A 22592-nucleotide genomic window follows, 5' to 3' on the forward strand; every position below is an offset into this window, starting at 1 on the left:
TCATTGCCTCCTGTTGCTTGTAGATCACTTAGTCCGCTTTCTCTCGGTTTATCGTTTTCGTTCATGCTATCCTCGCTGTTAATGTTGTACGGGCTTTCACGATCACCTAGTTTGAGTTGTTTGTGGGGCCTACGGGTCATGACCGCTTGTCCATGTTCGTTGTTATTTACTTTATTATCGATGGTGCTGGCAGTTGATTGGGAAGTAATAGGCGTATCACAATGATCGTTCACGTTGTGCGTAGGTTCTGTTGTTTCAGTATTCGTTGGTACCTGAGCTGCAACTCCGGTGGTTTGTGATTTAGTTGATGTTGATGAAGGGCTGTGTGATGGGTATGCTTGCAGTTGATATTGCTTCGTTAGAGGTTTGTGTGCATGGTTTCTCGTAGTGTGTCTTCTTGTGTAACATTGTAGGGCACGCAGGGGTCTGTCCTTCATACGTGCACAACGTGATTTGAGATTTGATCACGCATTTGGCTTTGAATTGAAAGTTCAGATATGAAGGAATTGGTTCCGTCACTCGCAGTCTCACGAAACAAACACCGTTGGAAATACCTAAAAAAAATTATCTCCAGGTTTCAAACTTAAAGGATTCCACCGTTACGTATTCCTACATGATGGTTGTAAAAATTTTATTAATAGTACCCAGGTGTAGATCGTGCAGATGCATATCAATCTTATAATTATCAAGATAAACTGGTACCTTGGTCCTCATTCAACGACGTATTGCATGTTGTTTTCCATAGAGTAGCATTCCGTTATGGCCAAAGTTTTAAACGTTATCAGTAAGAGTGTGGTGGGCTTGTATAACGACGACTTCCGTTAGTCTAAACTGCATTTGCAAGTTTGCTGTTGATTTTTTTTGTTCAGTTTCAAACATCTTGAAATGAATGATCGATATCGCACCGATGAAAATAACGCTGCTTTATTGTTCACACTAGCTTGGAACGAATTTCATTATTCGATTGCTTTGCTTGTTTATAGTACTGGTACCGTACATAAAGACAGCGGACTTTAGGTAGAAACGTTCGTTTGATTCGCTGCACTGTTTACAAGCAGAGCGACTGATTAGGTACTGGTATCGACCCTGTAGTAAATCCGTGAACTCCAGCTCGAGAGAGCGCTCATTGGCTTTATTCCACGATAGTTGCTATTTTTCTTTTTATGGAATGGATTTCCAGTAAGACGGAAAAAGCCACTGGCAAGAGAACTCAAGCGGAAACAGAAGCACCAAAACACCTATGTGTCTTTTCAGAGGTACCAAAGGGAATTCTTCGGGTCCCGGATTGAAAGACAATTTAAGCCGAGAAGAAGCGCTGGTAAGCATTGTTTCATCGATATTAACGAGGCACTCTTGAGAGGTTAAAAAAAACCATCGGAGGGTACAATTGGGAAATTCGACTGAATTAAGTTTTGTTTGTCGCATTCCGATTGAGAATGAGTATACGTTGCAGTTATGATTGCGGTCGGTCGTAACTGCGATCTGGAGTATAGTGAAAAGCGAAGACTGAATAAATAGAAATATATTAAGCTTACAGAAGAAAAACCAGGACAAATCAAGCATTTTCCTCGACTTCACAGGACACCAGGACAGTCAATGTAAAACCAGGACATGTCCTGGGAAACCAGGACGTATGGTCACCCTACATTAATTTCAAGAATGGCTGTTGCTACACGTACATTCTAAGGTCACTTTCATATTCAATAAGCCCCGCACGAATACATCATCATATCAATTAGATATTTGAAATATACTCACGTTTCCAATATGAAAAATATTTTTTATTTTGACACGCATTCACAATAAGAAAAATATTTGGATAAAATATATAAACACTGAAAAAATAACGATCTCACCGGCGTCTTGAATTAATTAGAATGCAAGAATTTTCCTCAATAGCCAATCAGGAAAAAAAACATTGCATCAACTAGTCATTTTCAGATGGCGCTACACGAACCGAATGTGCGTGCTTTTGGCAGCTAGGTTCACAATCGTGCACGGCAAAGTAATTAGCATGCGATGATAAAATCACTACGTGAAAACTCACTACTTACGCGATATTTTAACCTACTAACGAGCCTATTAAACAGTAAATAAATAGGACAAACGACCGAGTGAACGATTGGCTTAGATTTGCCATCAAACACACTATAAGCCACTGGAAAACTGTGAAAATTATTGGATGCACACAATGACACGTTCGAACGATTCAGCAGTGCTGTCACATTCTTAATCGCGGCTTTGCATGTAGTGGGCGAAAATTCGGACTGAAAATTTAAAATGAGTTCTCAGGAAATCTGTAATATCATAATCCACCTTGACAGATATCGAACAAATTTCCGCAGTACCGTAAACCGGGGTAACATTGATCACTTTTCGAAGTAATCATTGCATATTTTTAGACGCACCACATTTTTTTCAAGTTTAATATTTTTAAACCATGTACTGATGTATGGAGAACAAGATTGGATGGTTTTATCTAAAATTGTCCGTTCACAGCTATTTTTTTCAAAAATGATTTCAAGTTGAAGTCCGTTTTCGTGTTCCGGGGTGATTTTGATAACCTGCATGTTCACCCACATTAAGTTATTGATGTCAATGGTTTTCATTCCAGTGATTGTTTAAACTAATTCTGGAAGGATACTCATTGTTAAATAGATGTTAATTAGTATTATACAAAGTATTTCAATGTACTGTAAAATTCGAGTAACCAAAATTCGTATAATTTTTTTCAACTTGAATAAAAAATTCTGAAAACCTTTAAAACTACTAAAATTGTTTTGTTTCAGTGTTTTATCAATGTACAAAAAGTGTCATCCATTTTAACACGTTGGAATATTGAACAATAAAAAAATGTTACGAATTTTAACTTAAAATCATTTGAAATAATTGCCAACTAGTTTCACAAAAAATGTATTAAAAATAAACAAACTCTTAAATTAAATTAAATTAAATTAAACATATCCCAATCTAAAGGAAAATAAAAACTCGCTTGTAATTTATTACTCTTGCTCAAATCTGAGATTTGTTTTATAAAAATAGACACTTTACGAAGCTTCGTTTTTTTGTAGTTTTTGTACACAAAAACCGAACAATATACTTAAAATGTATAACAAATCAATATTTCATAAGTTTAGAGTAAAAATCATTTCAAATTAAAATGATTCGGTAGACTATTCTGGTTTAATAAGCGATCTACGAAAAAAGTGTCGAGTGATCAAAGTCACCCCGGTTTACGGTGCTCGTGACAGGTGTTGCGATCAGTCACTTTTGAGCTGCTAGTACAAACCATGCTGAATGACCAGCGGCTAGCGGGTACACAAAATTTGTGTGTCTTGTACTTGTACGCAATACAACTGGAAAACTTTCGAGCAGTGATGTGTAGCCATTCATCAGTAGATGTCGCTTTGGATAGAAAAATCGGCGCACAAATTATCACAATGGCTGAACACGATTTCTACGACTATTCACTCACAAATCCCGAACAGCGACGAAAAATCACGACGAGAAACGAAAAACAGCAAACCAACAAACGATTACAGGTATCTCGAAGTATAAAACAATCGAAAATAATAAAAAAATATTCAACTGTGTTGATGAACGCACTTTAGTTCAACAGTGATGCCAAAACGACGACGAATGTTATTATTTACTAAAATTCTCCTAAAGCTAAACTCAAGCACTTTTCACAAAAAAGTGTTTGTAAAAACTGATATTGGAACGATCACTATCCGCTGTTCGGCCCTATATAGCCTTGTTCTCGGGATGATTTTAGATCAACTAGCAGTCTTCAAAAAAGTTGAAGACAGGAAAATTACCTGTCAGAATCCCAATGGTAGCAAGATTTTTATGTTTAGAGTGACACCTAGGTGAATTCATGTTTTCTAATGCTGTGTATCTTATTTTCTCATTTTGAATAGGATTCCAATTTTCACTTTTCCTTTTTATATTACGCTTACCTACATTTCCCTAATTTTGCACTTCTTTAGTTTGTTTTCTTATTTTTTCCATTTGCTATTAAATTAACTTTTTTCTCCTTTGAATTATTCAGCTTTTCAGGATTGGTCTGTTCTATTAATTCAATTTCCTTTAATTATTTTATTCTAGTTCAAAAATCTTTCTTTTTATTCAATTTTTCTATTATTACCTATGAAATTTTTATTTAGCTTTTCGATATTGAAAATGTTCAATCATGTTGAAACGCTCGGCTCGTTTGGACGTGAATAAAATACCGTATCGCCCTGTGTAACGATGTGATAGGAAATTGTAACTCTGGACACACTGGTGTACGTTCTTTATTCAAAAGAACAATAGCTACTGTGATTGAATAAATTTTCATTCAACGAAAACTTTCGTCTACTTGTATCTCCTCAAAAAGAAACCCAGACATGGCAGACATTGGTTAAATAACTGTTTCAGCACTGCATCTTGGATTACAACCCCCCCCCCCCTCCCACCCTCCCTCACAACAGCTCGCATAATTCTCCAGCAAACTATAGCCGTAACAACTTCAGCGCCAACAAACAAGCCAACACTTTCATAAAATTATAAAAAAAAAACGATTTTTTCCCAACTTCAAGCTCCTTTTCCCGGTTGCATCATAGCCACCCATGAAAATTTGCCCCCTCCATCATCGAAAGGTTGTTTTTTTCTTCTGTCCAATCACCTCATTCGCCTTGATTATGCAAGAAGTTCGGCCTGCTTGGATCAGCATTATGGTCACGGCACTGGCATAGTGTTACTCGTAGGTAGATTATTATCAAAATTTGAGCGTGGCGTGGAAAAGAAAAGTTACATGCAATTATAAGGGCTGAGTGTTTTTTTTTCTTTCTTCGTCAAAGTATTTTCTTCACAAAAAAGAGTATAATTTATGGAACTTCGTTTCGGCTGGTAATGCCCAACCAGGTGTAGCTCGCGCGGGCAGACCAACTGGGTGGAATATTTTCTTCTAAATATTCGCGTACAATTAGTTCTGGTTAAGTTCGGTTGTAAAAGTTTCATCACTATTCGAAACGGCGAGACCCAAAACGGCAGAGAGCTGTGCGAAGCAAATCCCTGTTTTGGCACTAACGTTTTAATTACATATTTGTCTGGCTCATCCAGCAAAGCTTATTAGCTTCGTGCTAAAACAGCTTACGGAACCCGTTGGTTCCCTGTGGCACGAGAGCGGCGCGGTTATAGGGTGGCTCTTTAGATTGAGATTATTTGGATTAGTAACAATCAAATATTGGTTTTTGAGATTCATATACGAGTATGACATTTTCCGATTTTTTTTTAAATTAAGAGACACCCTAAAACTGCACAGAACCGACACATATCCATAGCAATGGCACATTTATTTCCATAAAGTCATTCCGTTTTACTCGTTCGAGTAGCTAGCTTATGGGAAAGTTTTAGGTATGCTTAATCCTGGCATGCTACGACGAGCAAAAAATGTTGTCCACATATTCGGAAGTTGCATGGTACCTACACGGCACGAGCAAAAAGTTTTCGTATCAGAATTGGAATGCAGCAAGCAGCATAGTGGTAATAGGCCGACGCTCGCTACCGACCATAGACTTGGTGCGGGAAAAGAGCGCACGAAAAGGTGAACTTCAAGTGTTAGAGTAGGCTTTGAAGTGGTAAAATGATTTTTCGAATGTCTATCCTTACCCCCCGAAGGCAGAAAATCAATTCCAATCCAAGTTTGCCATGGATGCATCGTGAACCATCGCCAACTCGATGTTGGAAATCCCGGACAATACAGATGACTGAAAATGCAATTTAACCTGAAATTTAACTTTTTCACACCCCGTGGTAACGGCGGCTGTCCCAGCTCTGGTCGGTTACTGCAGGGAACGAGCCAAAATCTGCTGACGATGATGTGCAGTTGGACGGTCAGCTTTCACTCGTTTTCTCATGGCAAAATCTGTGGACACTGAGTCAACGATGAATGATCGTAATATAAATTGGTTACGCTACATCATAATCTGTTCAAATTGGGTGCAGATTCGGGAACGGTACAAAAGGATCGACCAAGTGGTGGTGGTGTGGTGGTTCAGTTTAAGCGAAAATTAGTACGGGCGTACGTCAAAAGGCGCGTCGGTATAGAAGATTGTTGGAAAATTGCCAAAATAGTTATCTAGGTTAAAATCCAGAGGATTCAAAATTTTCCATCATCATTACACAATTAGCGGTCTGTCCACATTACACGATAAGCATTGTTTGTGCGTATATAAAGCAATCAATTCCGATGATGGATGGTTTTTGTGTTTCTATTTAATACGGATTGTTAACAGTATAACATCGAATGACAATACAACACATTCTGCTTAACGGACACGGAACCGAAGGGAACTAGTTCCTAATTGATCAATTTGAAACTGCCACCTTAACTTTTTCCACCGATAGATCACACCAGCTGACATCATCAACGGCAGCAGTAGTAGTAGGCGGTGCTGTATGCCATATAAAAACGTTGCCAGCCAACCAACTAACCAGTAACGGTGCACCAGGTGCTGACCTGAAAAAGCTTCTGCTCAGCTGTGTCCACTCGGCTGGAACTGGAACCGAAACAAAAGCCATAAAAACTCCCCAACTTTGTTTGATCCCAAGTAAAGAAAAAACTCGGAATTTATAGAATACAATATTCAAAATCAAAATCATAAAAATCACAATCGAAAATATAAATATAAGACACTTTTCAAGTAAAACCCCAAACCCATTTTGGTACAAATTTTCACGGTCTTTTTCATCGGCTACCCTAGATTAAAACACTGAAACTGTAAATGACACTCAACGCCTCCTCCGATTGATTGGTGTGACATTCGGGTTTTCTTCTTTGATAATATTAACGGGCTACTATGTCAACAATGGATTGCCGTGAGACTGCTAGCCAACATCAAACAAGGAAAGAAAATAAGAAAAAAAAAACTCTACCGGGTGGGAGGGTCTTTTGTTTTTCGATTAGATTCGCTTCCAGCAAAAAAAACCCGGCCATTTGTTATAAAGGGAGGAATAAGTACAAAGGGTTAACTGGTTTTGCCATCCGTCGGTGTTGTGCTGAAAGTGGAAGTAACTGCGACGGTTGGATTTTTTCATCATCTTTTCTTTGTTTAATTTGAGCAAGATATTCTGTTTTACAGCAAGTAGTGCAATGTTTCGAGTGTGATGCATTTGAATGTAAGTTAGATACAGTTCGAATAATAACTGTTTGAGGTGAGGTCGAGATGAAAATATTCAAAAATGTTTTTTCCAGTGAAAAAAATATTACCATTGCATAACAAAAATCAATGATTTTTTATTGGTATTGGGAAAGAAACAGATTTTTCCATTCGTCTACGGATTGGATTACATCGAAAATAAGTTGCTAGCCAACATCAAACAAGGAAAGAAAATAAGAAAAAAAAACTCTACCGGGTGGGAGGGTCTTTTGTTTTTCGATTAGATTCGCTTCCAGCAAAAAAAACCCGGCCATTTGTTATAAAGGGAGGAATAAGTACAAAGGGTTAACTGGTTTTGCCATCCGTCGGTGTTGTGCTAAAAGTGGAAGTAACTGCGACGGTTGGATTTTTTCATCATCTTTTCTTTGTTTAATTTGAGCAAGATATTCTGTTTTACAGCAAGTAGTGCAATGTTTCGAGTGTGATGCATTTGAATGTAAGTTAGATACAGTTCGAATAATAACTGTTTGAGGTGAGGTCGAGATGAAAATATTCAAAAATGTTTTTTCCAGTGAAAAAAATATTACCATTGCATAACAAAAATCAATGATTTTTTATTGGTATTGGGAAAGAAACAGATTTTTCCATTCGTCTACGGATTGGATTACATCGAAAATAAGTTATTCACACATTTTGCCTTCAAATCTCCCCAAAAATTAGGTTCAAAAGAACAAATGTATGATTCTTTACTTTACTTTACTGTACGAGATCGAACTTAAAAATTGTGAAGACCAGATGAAATTTGGATCGACTACTTTTCGTTAACTTCTGGACAAGTGTTTCATCACATTTTTTACGCCCTTGCCCAAATTTTTTAGAAATCCAATACCAGCCGTTTTGAAGACCATCTTTACAATTACAATCAGTAACGTTCAACGGGCTGAATTCTCAACGGAATCCATACCCTTTCCGGTGCGCCAATTGAGAGTTGTTTCGGCGTAGTGCGCCGACACTAGGTCCGGCCAAAACAGTGAATAAGTACTATTTTTTCAAGCGAAGGCAGCAGCCTCCTCTGCAAACAAGTAGATCGATAGATTTCCGCATTTATAGTTCCAATAGACTGAAAAATGGTAGACTTCGAACCGCAGGAACGTATTGCTTGCGATACTAAAAATTCTCGATCAAATTTATACCCTTCAATCGACCTGCCCAGTGCCCACATCGCTTGCATACTCCTTCTATTGTGGAGTCCTCTTTTACATCAGTAACACTCCCGACTGTCGGTTGTCCGGAGCTGAAGTTGATTTTTTCACAAACTTAGCATTTCCAAATTAATTCAACAAACGATAAACCTATAATAAATTCTCGGCAGCCGGATACCCAGAGCGATCAATAAATGATGACACTTCTGAGAGTTGCATAGATCGTATCACTTATTAAGGTGAATCCAGATTCGTGTAACTCTTTGCCACATCCTACTAACACAAACGTGTTTCTGTGGCAAACGTGGAGATGCAGAGGTATACACGGTCTTCGCAGCAACGTTTGTTGCACTAACAATCCTTTCCTTCTCCGATGACTGTAAGGACGAGGAATTTCGAAATATAGAACCCTCGAAACGTGCACATTGAGAAGCCTACATTACATACAATCAATCACGGAGTAGTAAACTACTGTTATCATGCTCATGCTCAACAAGTTGAGAAGCCCCGGTCCCCGAAAATTTTCAAAAACATAGAAAATATGCATTTCAGCGACTTTTAAGAAATTTTTCACTCGTTTGGTTTGAACAAAATGATGCGTTTAAAAAGATAACAATTTTCACCAACCAAAAACCAACGATCACGATACTCAGTGTACTTTCTGCTTTTGCCCGAGTCAGTGCGAAGCGAGCGACAAACAAAGTTCCTTTAATTTTCTTCTGAAAAACAAGAGACTATTACTGCATTTTTTTGCAGCGGTGATCTGTCGAGATGAGTGAGTCGCAGAAGCAAAAATTGGTCTAATACCGGGTATATTCACTTCCAGATTTTTAGCATAAGAACGAGCATTCGTGATATGGAACATCAGGTGAAGTTGAGAGCCTAGGCTTGCGAAAGTTGCATTTATCCAGTTTTAACATATCAGACATTCAGTGCTTATAACATTCAACAAATTGGCCCAGCTAAAAAATAATCGATTTTACATAACAACTTAAAACAAGTGGTTGTGTGTGAATACGTTATTATCAAAATCTACATATATATGATCGAAGAGAAAAAAGAGGTTCGGTTACAAGATCTTATAAGACACTTACTAAAAATGCATGTCACATTTGAAAGAAATGGAATCTACCACAAAGGACACATGTAAGAACTACTTTCAGGTTCCTCAAATGACGTTTTTGCGGTGAGAATATAGCTGGACCGTCCCATTTCCTCATACTTAACCCTGTATGATAAAAACAAGTCGTGAAAAGACTACTTTTACTTTTCGGACTACTCTACTCAGAAACCGTTAATGAAATGAAATGAAATGAAATAAAATTCAATCCACAATCCTGAACCACAAACGGTTGCCAAATTTGTGGCAGCGGTTCAGGTAATATTGACAACTGCAAAACCTGCATCCAGTACCTCAAAATCAACAGCCATCCTTACCATCAGTGAGGAAGTTCACACTCGTGACCCGTAATGGCAACAAGCAAGTAAGTATATCTGGAGACAGCAACAACAATAGCGAGATAGAAACCTATAAGAAGCAGTTGACGAGGAAAAAAGATATTTCCCCTGCTTGTAAACAAGTCTCCACGCGCAATGGCTAGTCTGTCTGCAAATAGATGTTCTTGGTCCGGAGTGCTTCCAAAACCTAGTTTACTGATGTGACGCTGTGCAAAGTTTCACAGTGCTAGCGAAAACCAGACATCAAAAATTGCGAATGGCCCACAACCGGCATATTCTCATAGCAATTGATTAAATTAAAAATCTCAATATGAAGAAAAAGCTTGAGAAAATCCTAAACGGAGTTTAATAATAAAATAAATTAATAAAAGCAAAAATATTAACCAGATAAACAAACATAAAAGCGAAAAAGTCAGATAAGAATAAGAAAAACAATGTTAACAACATACCGTAAACCGGGGTGACTTTGATCATCGGGGTGACTTTGATCACTCGAAACTTTTTTCGTAGATCGCTTATTAAACCAGAATAGTCTACCGAATCATTTTAATATGAAATGAGTTTTACTCTAAACTTATAAAATACTGATTTGTTATACTTTTTGAGTATATTGTTCGGATTTTGGGTACAAAAAATGCAAAAAACCGAAATTTGACTTACCTTATTTTTCGTAAAGTGTCTATTTTTTATAAAACAAATAAATCTCAGATTTGAGCAAGAGTAATAATTTACAAGTGAGTTTTTATTTTCCTTTAGGGTGGGATGGGCCAAATTTACTTTTAAGGGTTTGTTAATTTTTTGAAACTAGTTGGAAATTATTTCAAATTATTTTAAGCCAAAATTTGCAATATTTTTTTATTGTTCGATATTCCAACGTGTTAAACTGGATGAATCATTTTGTACATTGATAAAGCAATGAAATATTTTTTTTAGCAGTTTAAAAGGTTTTTAGAATCTTTTATTCTAGTTCGACACCAATTATACAATTTTGGTTACTCGAATTTTACAGTACATTGAAATACTTTGTGTAATACCAATTAACATCTATTTAACTATGAGTATCTTTCGAAAATTAGTTTAAACAAACATTTCAATGAAAAACACTGACATCAATAACTTAATGTGGGTGAACATGCAGGTTATCATAGTCACTCCGGACTTCAACTTGAAATCATTTTTGGAAAAATAGCTGTAAGCGGACAATTTTAGGTAAAACCATCCAATCTCAGTACACGTTTTAAAAATATTAAACTTGTAAAAAATGAGTTGCGTCTAAAAATATGTAATGATTACTTCGAAAAGTGATCAATGTCACCCCGGTTTACGGTACAAGTCGCAATCGAAACACAACATTGGATTAGTGAAATAGAAGTGAAAATGAAATATTCCAAAATCCAAAATTTTCCGTAAAAGATAGAACCGATTTATCTTGAGATGGCTTCGAGTTTGATTCGAAAAAAAAACCACTAGTCATGTATGAGCGGGTACAAGGATCCAACTCGAAGTCCCTTACACGGCAATCGCTTTTCGTTATCTGGCAGCTTCCTACCCCCAACTGAAACTAGACGACCATCGTAGCAACCCGGTTTTAACCCAAATTCATATGTTACTTGTTAAGGAGTCATCGTTGAGTGACTCATCCGTCGAAAATGAACAAACTTTCCAGTTGTTTCTATCAATGCAAGGATCATTCCTCGTTCGGCTAAATTGGAATCGTGATAATCGTAAACTGTAAGCACTTTAAGCTCTGGTACAGCTTCGATGGCAACCCTTTAAAAAACGAAACAACATAAGTACACATCTGTAGGCAAAACGACCAGATTTTAGCCCGGAGTCATCGTCTTACTCGTATCCCCATCATCGACTATCAGCATACGTACAGCGCACCCCGAAAGTACCTTTTTCGCGAAAGAAGACCAGAAAAAATATTCTCGCTCAGCAAGAGGGCAACTTTGCTCGGAGTCGGACTAAAAAAGTTGTTCAAGCGCACTGCTGGCAGTTGTAGTAGTAGCACCGAATATGAAGAACAGTAGCGGGAAAAAAAACTTTCGAGCTGCCTCTATTTGTAGAAGTTGAAACGACGACAAGGGAATGGTTACGGTAAAAGTTCGCGTCATGCAAGGGCTGGGGGGGAGGAGTGGAAAAGTGTCAATCGATAAGACTGAAGCGAGTTCTAAAACTTTTAACCTCGATGACGACGATGACAATGTTTTGAAATGGAGAATTTCTCCTCATGGAGATCGAAACGACGGGGACGCTTGGTAGTTTGTGAAGAATAAGAATTTTTTCCAGTCCGCTACCGCTGTTTGGCAACCATTTGAATCGGTGCGGAGCGGAACATAACCCCGGCAACACATGTAACACATACGGGAACAGATCAAAATAAGGCTCGTCGATGTTCATTCTTGTCGAACCGAGAAAAACCCACTTAAAATTCCTTGACGACGGGAACGAAAACAACAACCACCGCCTGCTGTTACCAGCGAAAGATACTGCGTGGTTGACGCAGGTTCGCGAAACTTTTCCCAAAACTCATGTGGAGAATTTAATTCGTTATGGCATTGAGATTAGCAGGCGGTGGTGTTTTCGTGAAAAAATGTTTGAATTCGGATCTCTGGAAAAAAAATCTGATTATCGTAAACTTGAATTCAAATTCCCCGGAATCGGGAAGGTACATAAAATCCAATTACCCAATTGAACCCAATCTGCTTTATCAGATCCCTACAGGTTTCACCACGAGCGTACCGTTGTTTTGAATGTTGGAAAGCTTCCAGCTATTTTGAGGGACGTCGTTTTCTTTTTAAGCAACAAGCTTGTTAAACTGTGTCTCAATCACAGCGAGCGAGAAGACTTGTTTCCCTTCGAAAACATTCAAATCGTTACATCACCGATTTCGATTAACGATAAATCCGAACAAGATTTCATCTTAAACGGCGAAAGGCGCGTCTTCGCTTCGGTATTGCTGAAGAGGAAAATTAAAATTTTCTATAGGAGAAAAAAAAGGAAGTGAAATCAATTTCCCATTTGACAGGTTTCTCACGGCGAGAGAGGGTAAAACATGCTACATCACATCAATGTCTTGTTTCGAGTAAGAGCCTTCAACGGCACTCATCGGGGCGAGAAAATAAACATGGCATCCTTTTTTATGAACCGTTCGGTGTGAAACACGCACAGATCATGAGTAAAAGCACTTTGATTTACTTGGGTTTCGCCGGCGAACAACCAGGCTCACCATCCGCCCCACTTCAATTCGGTCGGTGTTGAAAGGAATTTTCGGTATTCCACAAATTGGATTCTGCACTTCCCAGTCCCACGTCTTGTTATTTTCTTTTCTGTTGATTTACTGTGCGTGTGAATATACTACCGCTTCGATTCAAATTCCAGGCACTATCAGCTTCAATATTTCAAATACTTATTTGACATCCATTTTCAGATATGTCATCTTGAAAAAGTACTCCACAATCGGTTGAATACAATAGTAGGCTGGCAAAGATAATATCATTCAAAGCACTTTTCCTTCGTGTTTACCATTTTCGCCGTCGATTCTGATTATTACTCCTTATATATGTGTGTTGCATTTATTCAAACAGTCGAAAAGATTGATAGGTAGCTTTAAAATCTTCTGACCCTTACAAGGAAAACTATGCGTTGATTGATTTATTCTAGTTGGAAGATATTTAATTCAAGTACATGTTATTGAATTCTGAAAATAGACTTTTATAAATAATCCCCATCAAAGAAAGTTATGTGGTTCCAAAATAAGAATCAAAACGGTACTGACCCATACGTCACAGTAAACATTCCAGTGATCGAGTTTCCCGGCTTCCCATCAAACCTACACGCGACATACGTCATGTGGTTGCCACGCATCAGATACCTCGCGTCAGTCTAATAATCTGCTGTCAACCAGGGGTGAAAATATTCGTAGGCAGTAGGCGTGGGAGACAGTGGCAAAAAGTTGATTTTCGAAGGTACAACCAAAAGAACATCCGCTTAGGTAGTTGGCATGTTTTGATGGGCAGAGGCAGGAGCTTTATTCGAATTCAACATTTAACCCTTTTTAAAGAAAATGTTTGTAGTAAATCATATACGCCTTCGGTGAACTGTGTGTTCGTAGCAAGGAGTATTCTTACTCCAAATTTTCTAAATTTTCCATTTTTTTCCAAATTTTCCAAAGTTTTCAAACTTTTTAAATTTTCCAAATTTTCCAAATTTCCCAAATTTCCCAAATTTTCCAAATTTTCCAAATTTTCCAAATTTTCCAAATTTTCCAAATTTTCCAAATTTTCCAAGTTTTCCAAATTTTCCAAATTTTCCAAATTTTTCAAATTTTCCAAATTTTGCAAATTTTCCAAATTTTCCAAATTTTCCAAATTTTCCAAATTATCCAAATTTTCCAAATTTTCCAAATTTTCCAAATTTTCCAAATTTTCCAAATTTTCCAAATTTTCCAAATTTTCCAAATTTTCCAAATTTTCCAAATTTTCCAAATTTTCCAAATTTTCCAAATTTTCCAAATTTTCCAAATTTTCCAAATTTTCCAAATTTTCCAAATTTTCCAAATTTTCCAAATTTTCCAAATTTTCCAAATTTTCCAAATTTTGCAAATTTTGCAAATTTTTCAAATTTTTCAATTTTTTCAATTTTTTCAATTTTTTCAATTTTTTCAATTTTTTCAAATTTTTCAATTTTTTAAATTTTTTCAAATTTTTCAAATTTTTCAAATTTTTCAAATTTTTCAAATTTTTCAAATTTTTCAAATTTTTCAAATTTTTCAAATTTTTCAAATTTTTAAATTTTTTCAAATTTTTCAAATTTTTCAAATTTTTCAAATTTTTCAAATTTTTCAAATTTTTCAAATTTTTCAAATTTTTCAAATTTTTCAAATTTTTCAAATTTTTCAAATTTTACAAATTTTTCAAATTTTTCAAATTTTTCAAATTTTTCAAATTTTTCAAATTTTTCAAATTTTTCAAATTTTTCAAATTTTTCAAATTTTTCAAATTTTTCAAATTTTTCAAATTTTCCAAATTTTTCAAATTTTCCAAATTTTCCAAATTTTCCAAATTTTCCAAATTTTCCAAATTTTCCAAATTTTCCAAATTTTCCAAATTTTCCAAATTTTCCAAATTTTCCAAATTTTCCAAATTTTCCAAATTTTCCAAATTTTCCAAATTTTCCAAATTTTCCAAATTTTCCAAATTTTCCAAATTTTCCAAATTTTCCAAATTTTCCAAATTTTCCAAATTTTCCAAATTTTCCAAATTTTCCAAATTTTCCAAATTTTCCAAATTTTCCAAATTTTGCAAATTTTGCAAATTTTGCAAATTTTGCAAATTTTTCAATTTTTTCAAATTTTTAATTTTTTAAATTTTTTCAAATTTTTCAAATTTTTCAAATTTTTCAAATTTTTCAAATTCTTCAAATTTTTCAAATTTTTCAAATTTTTCAAATTTTTCAAATTTTTCAAATTTTTCAAATTTTTAAAATTTTTAAATTTTTTAAAATTTTTAAATTTTTTAAAATTTTTAAAAATTTTCAAATTTTTCAAATTTTTCAAATTTTTCAAATTTTTCAAATTTTTCAAATTTTTCAAATTTTTCAAATTTTTCAAATTTTTCAAATTTTTCAAATTTTTCAAATTTTTCAAATTTTTCAAATTTTTCAAATTTTTCAAATTTTTCAAATTTTTCAAATTTTTCAAATTTTTCAAATTTTTCAAATTTTTCAAATTTTTCAAATTTTTCAAATTTTTCAAATTTTTCAAATTTTTCAAATTTTTCAAATTTTTCAAATTTTTCAAATTTTTCAAATTTTTCAAATTTTTCAAATTTTTCAAATTTTTCAAATTTTTCAATTTTTTCAAATTTTTCAATTTTTTCAATTTTTTCAAATTTTTCAAATTTTTCAAATTTTTCAAATTTTTCAAATTTTTCAAATTTTTCAAATTTTTCAAATTTTTCAAATTTTTCAAATTTTTCAAATTTTTCAAATTTTTCAAATTTTTCAATTTTTTCAATTTTTTCAATTTTTTCAATTTTTTCAAATTTTTCAATTTTTTCAAATTTTTCAATTTTTTCAATTTTTTCAATTTTTTCAATTTTTTCAATTTTTTCAAATTTTTCAAATTTTTCAAATTTTCCAAATTTTCCAAATTTTCCAAATTTTCCAAATTTTCCAAATTTTCCAAATTTTCCAAATTTTCCAAATTTTCCAAATTTTCCAAATTTTCCAAATTTTCCAAATTTTCCAAATTTTCCAAATTTTCCAAATTTTCCAAATTTTCCAAATTTTCCAAATTTTCCAAATTTTCCAAATTTTCCAAATTTTCCAAATTTTCCAAATTTTCCAAATTTTCCAAATTTTCCAAATTTTCCAAATTTTCCAAATTTTCCAAATTTTCCAAATTTTCCAAATTTTCCAAATTTTCCAAATTTTCCAAATTTTCCAAATTTTCCAAATTTTCCAAATTTTCCAAATTTTCCAAATTTTCCAAATTTTCCAAATTTTCCAAATTTTCCAAATTTTCCAAATTTTCCAAATTTTCCAAATTTTCCAAATTTTCCAAATTTTCCAAATTTTCCAAATTTTCCAAATTTTCCAAATTTTCCAAATTTTCCAAATTTTCCAAATTTTCCAAATTTTCCAAATTTTTCAAATTTTTCAAATTTTCCAAATTTTTCAAATTTTCCAAATTTTTCAAATTTTCCAAATTTTTCAAATTTTTCAAATTTTTCAAATTTTTCAAATTTTTCAAATTTTTCAAATTTTTCAAATTTTTCAAATTTTTCAAATTTTTCAAATTTTTCAAATTTTTCAAATTTTTCAAATTTTTCAAATTTTTCAAATTTTTCAAATTTTTCAAATTTTTCAAATTTTTCAAATTTTTCAAATTTTTCAAATTTTTCAAATTTTTCAAATTTTTCAAATTTTTCAAATTTTCAAAATTTTTCAAATTTTCAAAATTTTTCAAATTTTCAAAAATTTTTAAATTTTCAAAATTTTTCAAATTTTCAAAAATTTTCAAATTTTCAAAATTTTCCAAATTTTTAAAATTTTTCAAATTTTCAAAATTTTACAAATTTTCCAAATTTTCCAAATTTTTCAAATATTTTAAATTTTCCAAATTTTTCAAATTTTCCAAATTTTTCAAATTTTCCAAATTTTTCAAATTTTTCAAATTTTTCAAATTTTTCAAATTTTTCAAATTTTTCAAATTTTTCAAATTTTTCAAATTTTTCAAATTTTTCAAATTTTTCAAATTTTTCAAATTTTTCAAATTTTTCAAATTTTTCAAATTTTTCAAATTTTTCAAATTTTTCAAATTTTCAAAATTTTTCAAATTTTCAAAATTTTTCAAATTTTCAAAAAAATTTAAATTTTCAAAATTTTTCAAATTTTCAAAAATTTTCAAATTTTCAAAATTTTCCAAATTTTTAAAATTTTTCAAATTTTCAAAATTTTACAAATTTTCCAAATTTTCCAAATTTTTCAAATATTTTAAATTTTCCAATTTTTTCAAATTTTACATTTTTTTTAAATTTTTCAATCTTCTTATTTTCCAATTTTCCACTATCTTTTTCCTCAATTTTTATTTTTATCTTATTTCTTAATATAATCTTTTGTTTCGTATTCCTTCGTTCCTTTCCATCTGATTTGCTATTTTCTTTAAATTAATAATCGTTTCGACCCTATGAACCAGTTTCCCTGCACACGCGGAACCATAAACGCAGTTTATCGATCAACCCAATTAATTATTTATCCAGCACTGTCTGGCTACCTGGTACCGAGTGATGTGCACTTGTCCCTTTTTACTACTGTTTTACTACTGTCCTACTACTACACCACTATCGGAGCAGGCTCGAACAACACAATTTTCACACAGCTTCGATAGCGAACGGGGTTGAGGGAACCCTAGGGAACCGGGAGCATCAGAAGGTTGGAAAATTAATTGTTCTCCGGTGAAATCGAATGTAGATGATTGATTAAGAGAGCCTCTTTAGTCCGGCAAGAATGTGTGGCTTGGACTGCAGTAGTTCAGTATGAGTACATATTCACCGTGGGATGAGTGTGGGCTTTGGGTGGTCTTAGTACACGGGTCAGGTTGGACACGTGTACCGAGAAATATATGTCAATCGGATGCATTAGGAAATGGGTGATACAAAAAGCATTGGTTTTCTGCTGCATTGCGGCAATTGCTGTTTGTCACCGGGTGAGAAAGTAATTTGCTCTACGCTGTTTGAATATAGTATGACAGAATCATTTTATTGTAGTGTTGAAACATTGTAATTTATTTTAAATCTTCTCTGGGCATTTTGGTACCTGTAAAAAAGTTCCACAAAGAAGTCATTTGAGACCTCTTTTATTCACGTAGTATGTACACGACCCAAGTTTAAAATAAATCCACAAAAGTAATACAAACCTGCGCAGCAACTGACTATGATTCGTAAGAAAGATTATGTCAATAGTAAACTTATGTTTGACGATACAAGTCGAAACAGTTTGATTTATGTACAAAACTCTACTCTACACGATGGTAACACCAACAAGTCTAACACTAAACAGAAGATGCACTGTTGGAATAGAATAAAAAGTACTGGCGGAGGGGTAAACGTTCAAGCGAAAAGGTGAGTATATATGCTCATTCGCTGATGGACATGATCGGATGAGTTGAGATGCTAATCAAAGAGTGGGGAGGGGGAAGCGATCATCACCTTGTCCGAGGGCAGCGTCCGGATGCAGTTGTGCACCAGATCGTAGTTGGGTGGATAAACACCGGAAAATTGTGCGTCTCGTTCAGTCCTGACAGTGGTCGAGGCAGCCTGTCGTGGCAACAACGCTGACGATGACGGTGGTGTTGGTGATATTGGTGCTGATGGCAGTGGTAGTAGTGATGGTGCAAAACTTGGCAGTCGATTTTTTTGGTGCTGGTGTTTGTTATTTCTGTTGTAATTGTGCTGGTGCGTGTCCTAGAGTGGTTCCTCAAAAGCCAAAAACAAACGGTGGTGCCGTCGACAGAGAGTGTGTTTTGCAAGTTTGGTGGTGGTTTTTGGTGGTGATTTTTTTTGTTAACGAACATAAAAAAGAAAAGAATAAGAACAAACCGAAAAGATAAAATTAGTGCAAACTTGTGGCATCTCAAAAAAACACGCGAGCTACTCTACAAATTTCCACAAACGATTAAGTTTTACCCTAGCTACTAGTACACAACTGTTGTGCGCGAGGGTGAGCAACCAGTAGCAAATTACGAAAGCCCCTCGAGGGTTAGCGCGCAAGTAACGTCAACCGAAGTGGAGTCCACAAAAGAATCACTTATCTAAATGCGATTCAGATAGCGAAAATTGTCGCGCTGCTCTTGGTGGTGACGAATGGGTAAAAAGGAGCGCCCGTGCATATAAAAGCTAACAGTTAGGCAGAACGTTTCTTGATGTATGGCTGTTTCCTTCGAGCGAGTGAGACGTAGAGGTGATGAACGGTTTGTTGGTGGGTCGTCGCCGTTATGCCAGACAACAAGACATAGCATGAGACAATTTCATAATTTGCTATTATGGGATGGTGTCAAACCCGGACACCAGGAATGTGCCGTTTCAGTGTTTGAGGCTGGCGGTGGTTAAAACTTGACATATTTTTTAAAACGGACTAGTTTTTGGATTTTTACGAACTAACGGTCACCTAATTAATCGAATTGATCTGTAACGATCCCTCAAGAAGTCATCATTTTAGAAATCCGAAACGTCAAATTGTCAGAATTACTAACAATCGGCTCTGAGTAGCGGAAAATATGGAGCGAAATCCTTCTTAGGGCACACCGTTTTCAACCATTTGGAGTGGTAGTTGCTACAAAGTAGATAATAAAAGAATCACACATGGAAGCTCACTTTTATCGCATGTTTCCAGCTCCATTCGTTCAACCTACCACCATCGTTACCACCGGTAGACGGCAGTGTCGTAAGACACGGCACAAAAAAGATGACGTTGGCTACCGTCTTTAGAATTTGCCGTCCCAGGTCAGGATGACCAACAGCAGGAAGGGGTAAAGGATGCCAAGATAATGTGAAAATAAGTACGAACGGGAGCGGGAAAGGAAATAAATGTCTCAGAAGGAACACGTGTGTGTGTGCAAGTGAACTGGTTGGTATGCCGGGGAAAAAGCAGGCAGATAAAGCGATGCAATTGCGAGGAAATAATACCGACTATCATCATGGCAGCTGTTCTGGCTTGAATCTACACGAGTGTCAACACCAATTAGCGAACAAAAGGCGATTACGGTAGCTTTAATGCAGTCGTTTTCCGATCGGAGCAGTTTGATATTGTGTGATTTTCTGACCGCTGGCTAAGTTATTACCTAACAAAATTGGATCGAAATTACTGAAGCTGTCTGAAATAGTAATTCCGAAATAATCAAACTCTTTAAATCAATTTAGTTTTGATTCAACGATCGAAAAGAAGGAGAATGTTGTATAAATTATAAAACATTGTATAAATTATAAAACAATTCCTTGTGACAGAACTGTTGAACGAAACCAGTGAATAAAAATACTTTCAAGGAAAGTTTTTTTCAAATAACTTTTTTTTCCTTGAAAGTGCCCAACATGAATTTTTGAATGTAGCCAGGGAACATAATTACCTATCTTGGAATAAAATTTCATCTAAATCAAAGATGCTTTTTTTGTAAATCGACTTTAACATTTTAAAATCCATTTTTTCAGTGTAGGAGTCGATGTACAATTTTTTCAATATTGTTATTCAAAAATTTAACTAATTTTGTGAAAATCACTCCTACAACATTTTTTGTAGGATTTGTCATTTTTAGACTATAACCATTTGAAAAAAAAATAGAAAAAAAGTTTGACCCTTTTCAAAAGACAGTCTAGATCATTTTTTGGAAAAAACAAAGTATTCCAAAGTGGCTTTTTGTGACAAAGTTCTCATGTACAGAAAGTTTCATTAAAATCTGGGTGCTGCCAACAGTTGTTCGAGTTGGCGCGAAATTCGTCTATTTCATTACCATAAATAATTTAACAAATACTATCAATTATATTTAATTGATTAATTTTATTTTAAATTTTGTTGATTTAATAAAAATAATTGATCCTTGAATTGAAAGAATTGTTCTATTTTTCTAAATTCCAATTATTTAAAAAGAAGTTTTATACAGTTCACTGTTTTGATACGGTAATATTGGATCAGCCTGATGCTGCCATTTTTTGGCTCAATTAAGTAAAAATTTGTAAACTAGTGATTACACTGAAATCTCCATTTATGAACACTTTTGACGTAATATTCCATTAACGTAGCTTTTTTACGAACTAAATAAGAAATAACGAACTTTTCTTGCGAATCAAACTCGTAAAAAACTTTGAATACGTAAAGTACCGTATGAAGTTGTACACATTGGGGTCGATAGGTACATGACAAAAATCGATTCATGAAGCCATTTTAAGCCGCTTTCCGGTTTAGATACATTTTGTACAACATAAAAATGTCGGTATTTCCTAACAAATGGAAGAAGGAAATCGATGTCGGAAGCCATTTTGAAATCAAAGATGGCGACTTACGGTTTCGATAAAATCTTTATAAACTCAACAATATGGATATTTTCAGAATGGGCTTGATGAGTATATGACGGAGATCTATGTCGGAAGCCATTTTGCAAACCAAGATGGCCACTTTCGATGTGAATAAATTCTTTATTGCCTCAACGATATGGGTATTTCCGGAATGGAATAATCATATAGTAGATGTAGAGGGAATGATACATTGATATCATTATAGAAAATTATGCTCAATCGGAAGTCGTTATCTTGGTCTTCAAAATGACGTCGTTCATCAATTTCCATCATCTATCATCAAGCCTATTTAAAAATTACTCTACCGCAAGTCGTTAGCTTGGATTTCAAAATGGCTCTAAACATCCATTTTCATCATCTACTCGTCAAGCCGTTTCAATTATATCCATATTATTAACATTATCGAGAATATTGCTCAACCGGAAGATGAAATCGTTGTTAAAAACCGGAAATCACCATCTCAGAATGGCGTCAAACATCCATTTTCATCATACACCCATCATTATCATATTATTAAGCTCGTTCCAAAAAATCCCATATTGTTAGGGTTATTAAGAACATTAGTCAATCGTAAGTCGCCGTAAGAGGTTCCAATATATAAATTGGAAGCATTTTTTCATAATAATTTTTCATAATAATATTAAATGGTGCAAGGAAAACAGTTCGGGTGGGATTATTCTAGTCCGGCGGGTTCTGAGAGTTCGATGAGGATAAGAGTAAAGGGGCAGTATTATTTAAATGATTTTATGAATTTATATAATTTAATTTTATCAGTTTCGTTTTTTATATTTTTAATATTTTTTAATGTGGTTTTAATTTTATGATTTACATTAAATACTCTTTGCAATTTAATTGTTTGTCAGAATTTTAATAATTTTAATATTTTTCATAACTATATCATTGCCAATTTTTTCATTCAGCTATACCTAGGCAGGTAAACGATAATCTCGTGATGAAGCTGCTTTTTTGAATATAGCGCACATGGGACCGCTTTAGGTTCAGGTGCTGTTTCAAGCCGCTCATTGGTTTTCTCTTTTTCCCTGTTAGCATTCAAGCGAAGATCCCCCCGGAGAATAATCTCGATAATTTCAGCAAGGTTACTCCCACTTCAGTTGAAGCTGCGAGACAGTAATCCTTTCATAAATTTCAGAAATTTGAAACTTTTTTATCATTTTTTTAATTTTAAATATTTTAATATGTTTGTAATTTTACAATTCCAT

At 34.2% G+C, this 22592-nt stretch overlaps 1 protein-coding gene across 9 annotated transcripts in view; it reads right to left on the reverse strand.

Annotated features, from left to right (window-relative positions):
- The window catches only part of LOC131676612 (neurexin-3), a 252382-nt gene that overhangs the window by 124095 nt on the left and 105695 nt on the right, over positions 1 to 22592 (reverse strand). For 5 of the 9 annotated variants that reach the window (XM_058955775.1, XM_058955773.1, XM_058955776.1 and 2 more), the window contains exon 6: positions 18517 to 18771. The exons of the other annotated variants lie outside the window; for them this stretch is intronic. In XM_058955775.1, the coding sequence (XP_058811758.1) occupies positions 18517 to 18771 (255 nt within the window). The remainder of the gene's footprint in view (positions 1 to 18516; positions 18772 to 22592) is intronic. 9 annotated transcript variants of the gene reach the window in all.

Source organism: Topomyia yanbarensis, chromosome 1 (assembly GCF_030247195.1).
Source record: "Topomyia yanbarensis strain Yona2022 chromosome 1, ASM3024719v1, whole genome shotgun sequence".
NCBI lineage: Eukaryota > Metazoa > Arthropoda > Insecta > Diptera > Culicidae > Topomyia > Topomyia yanbarensis.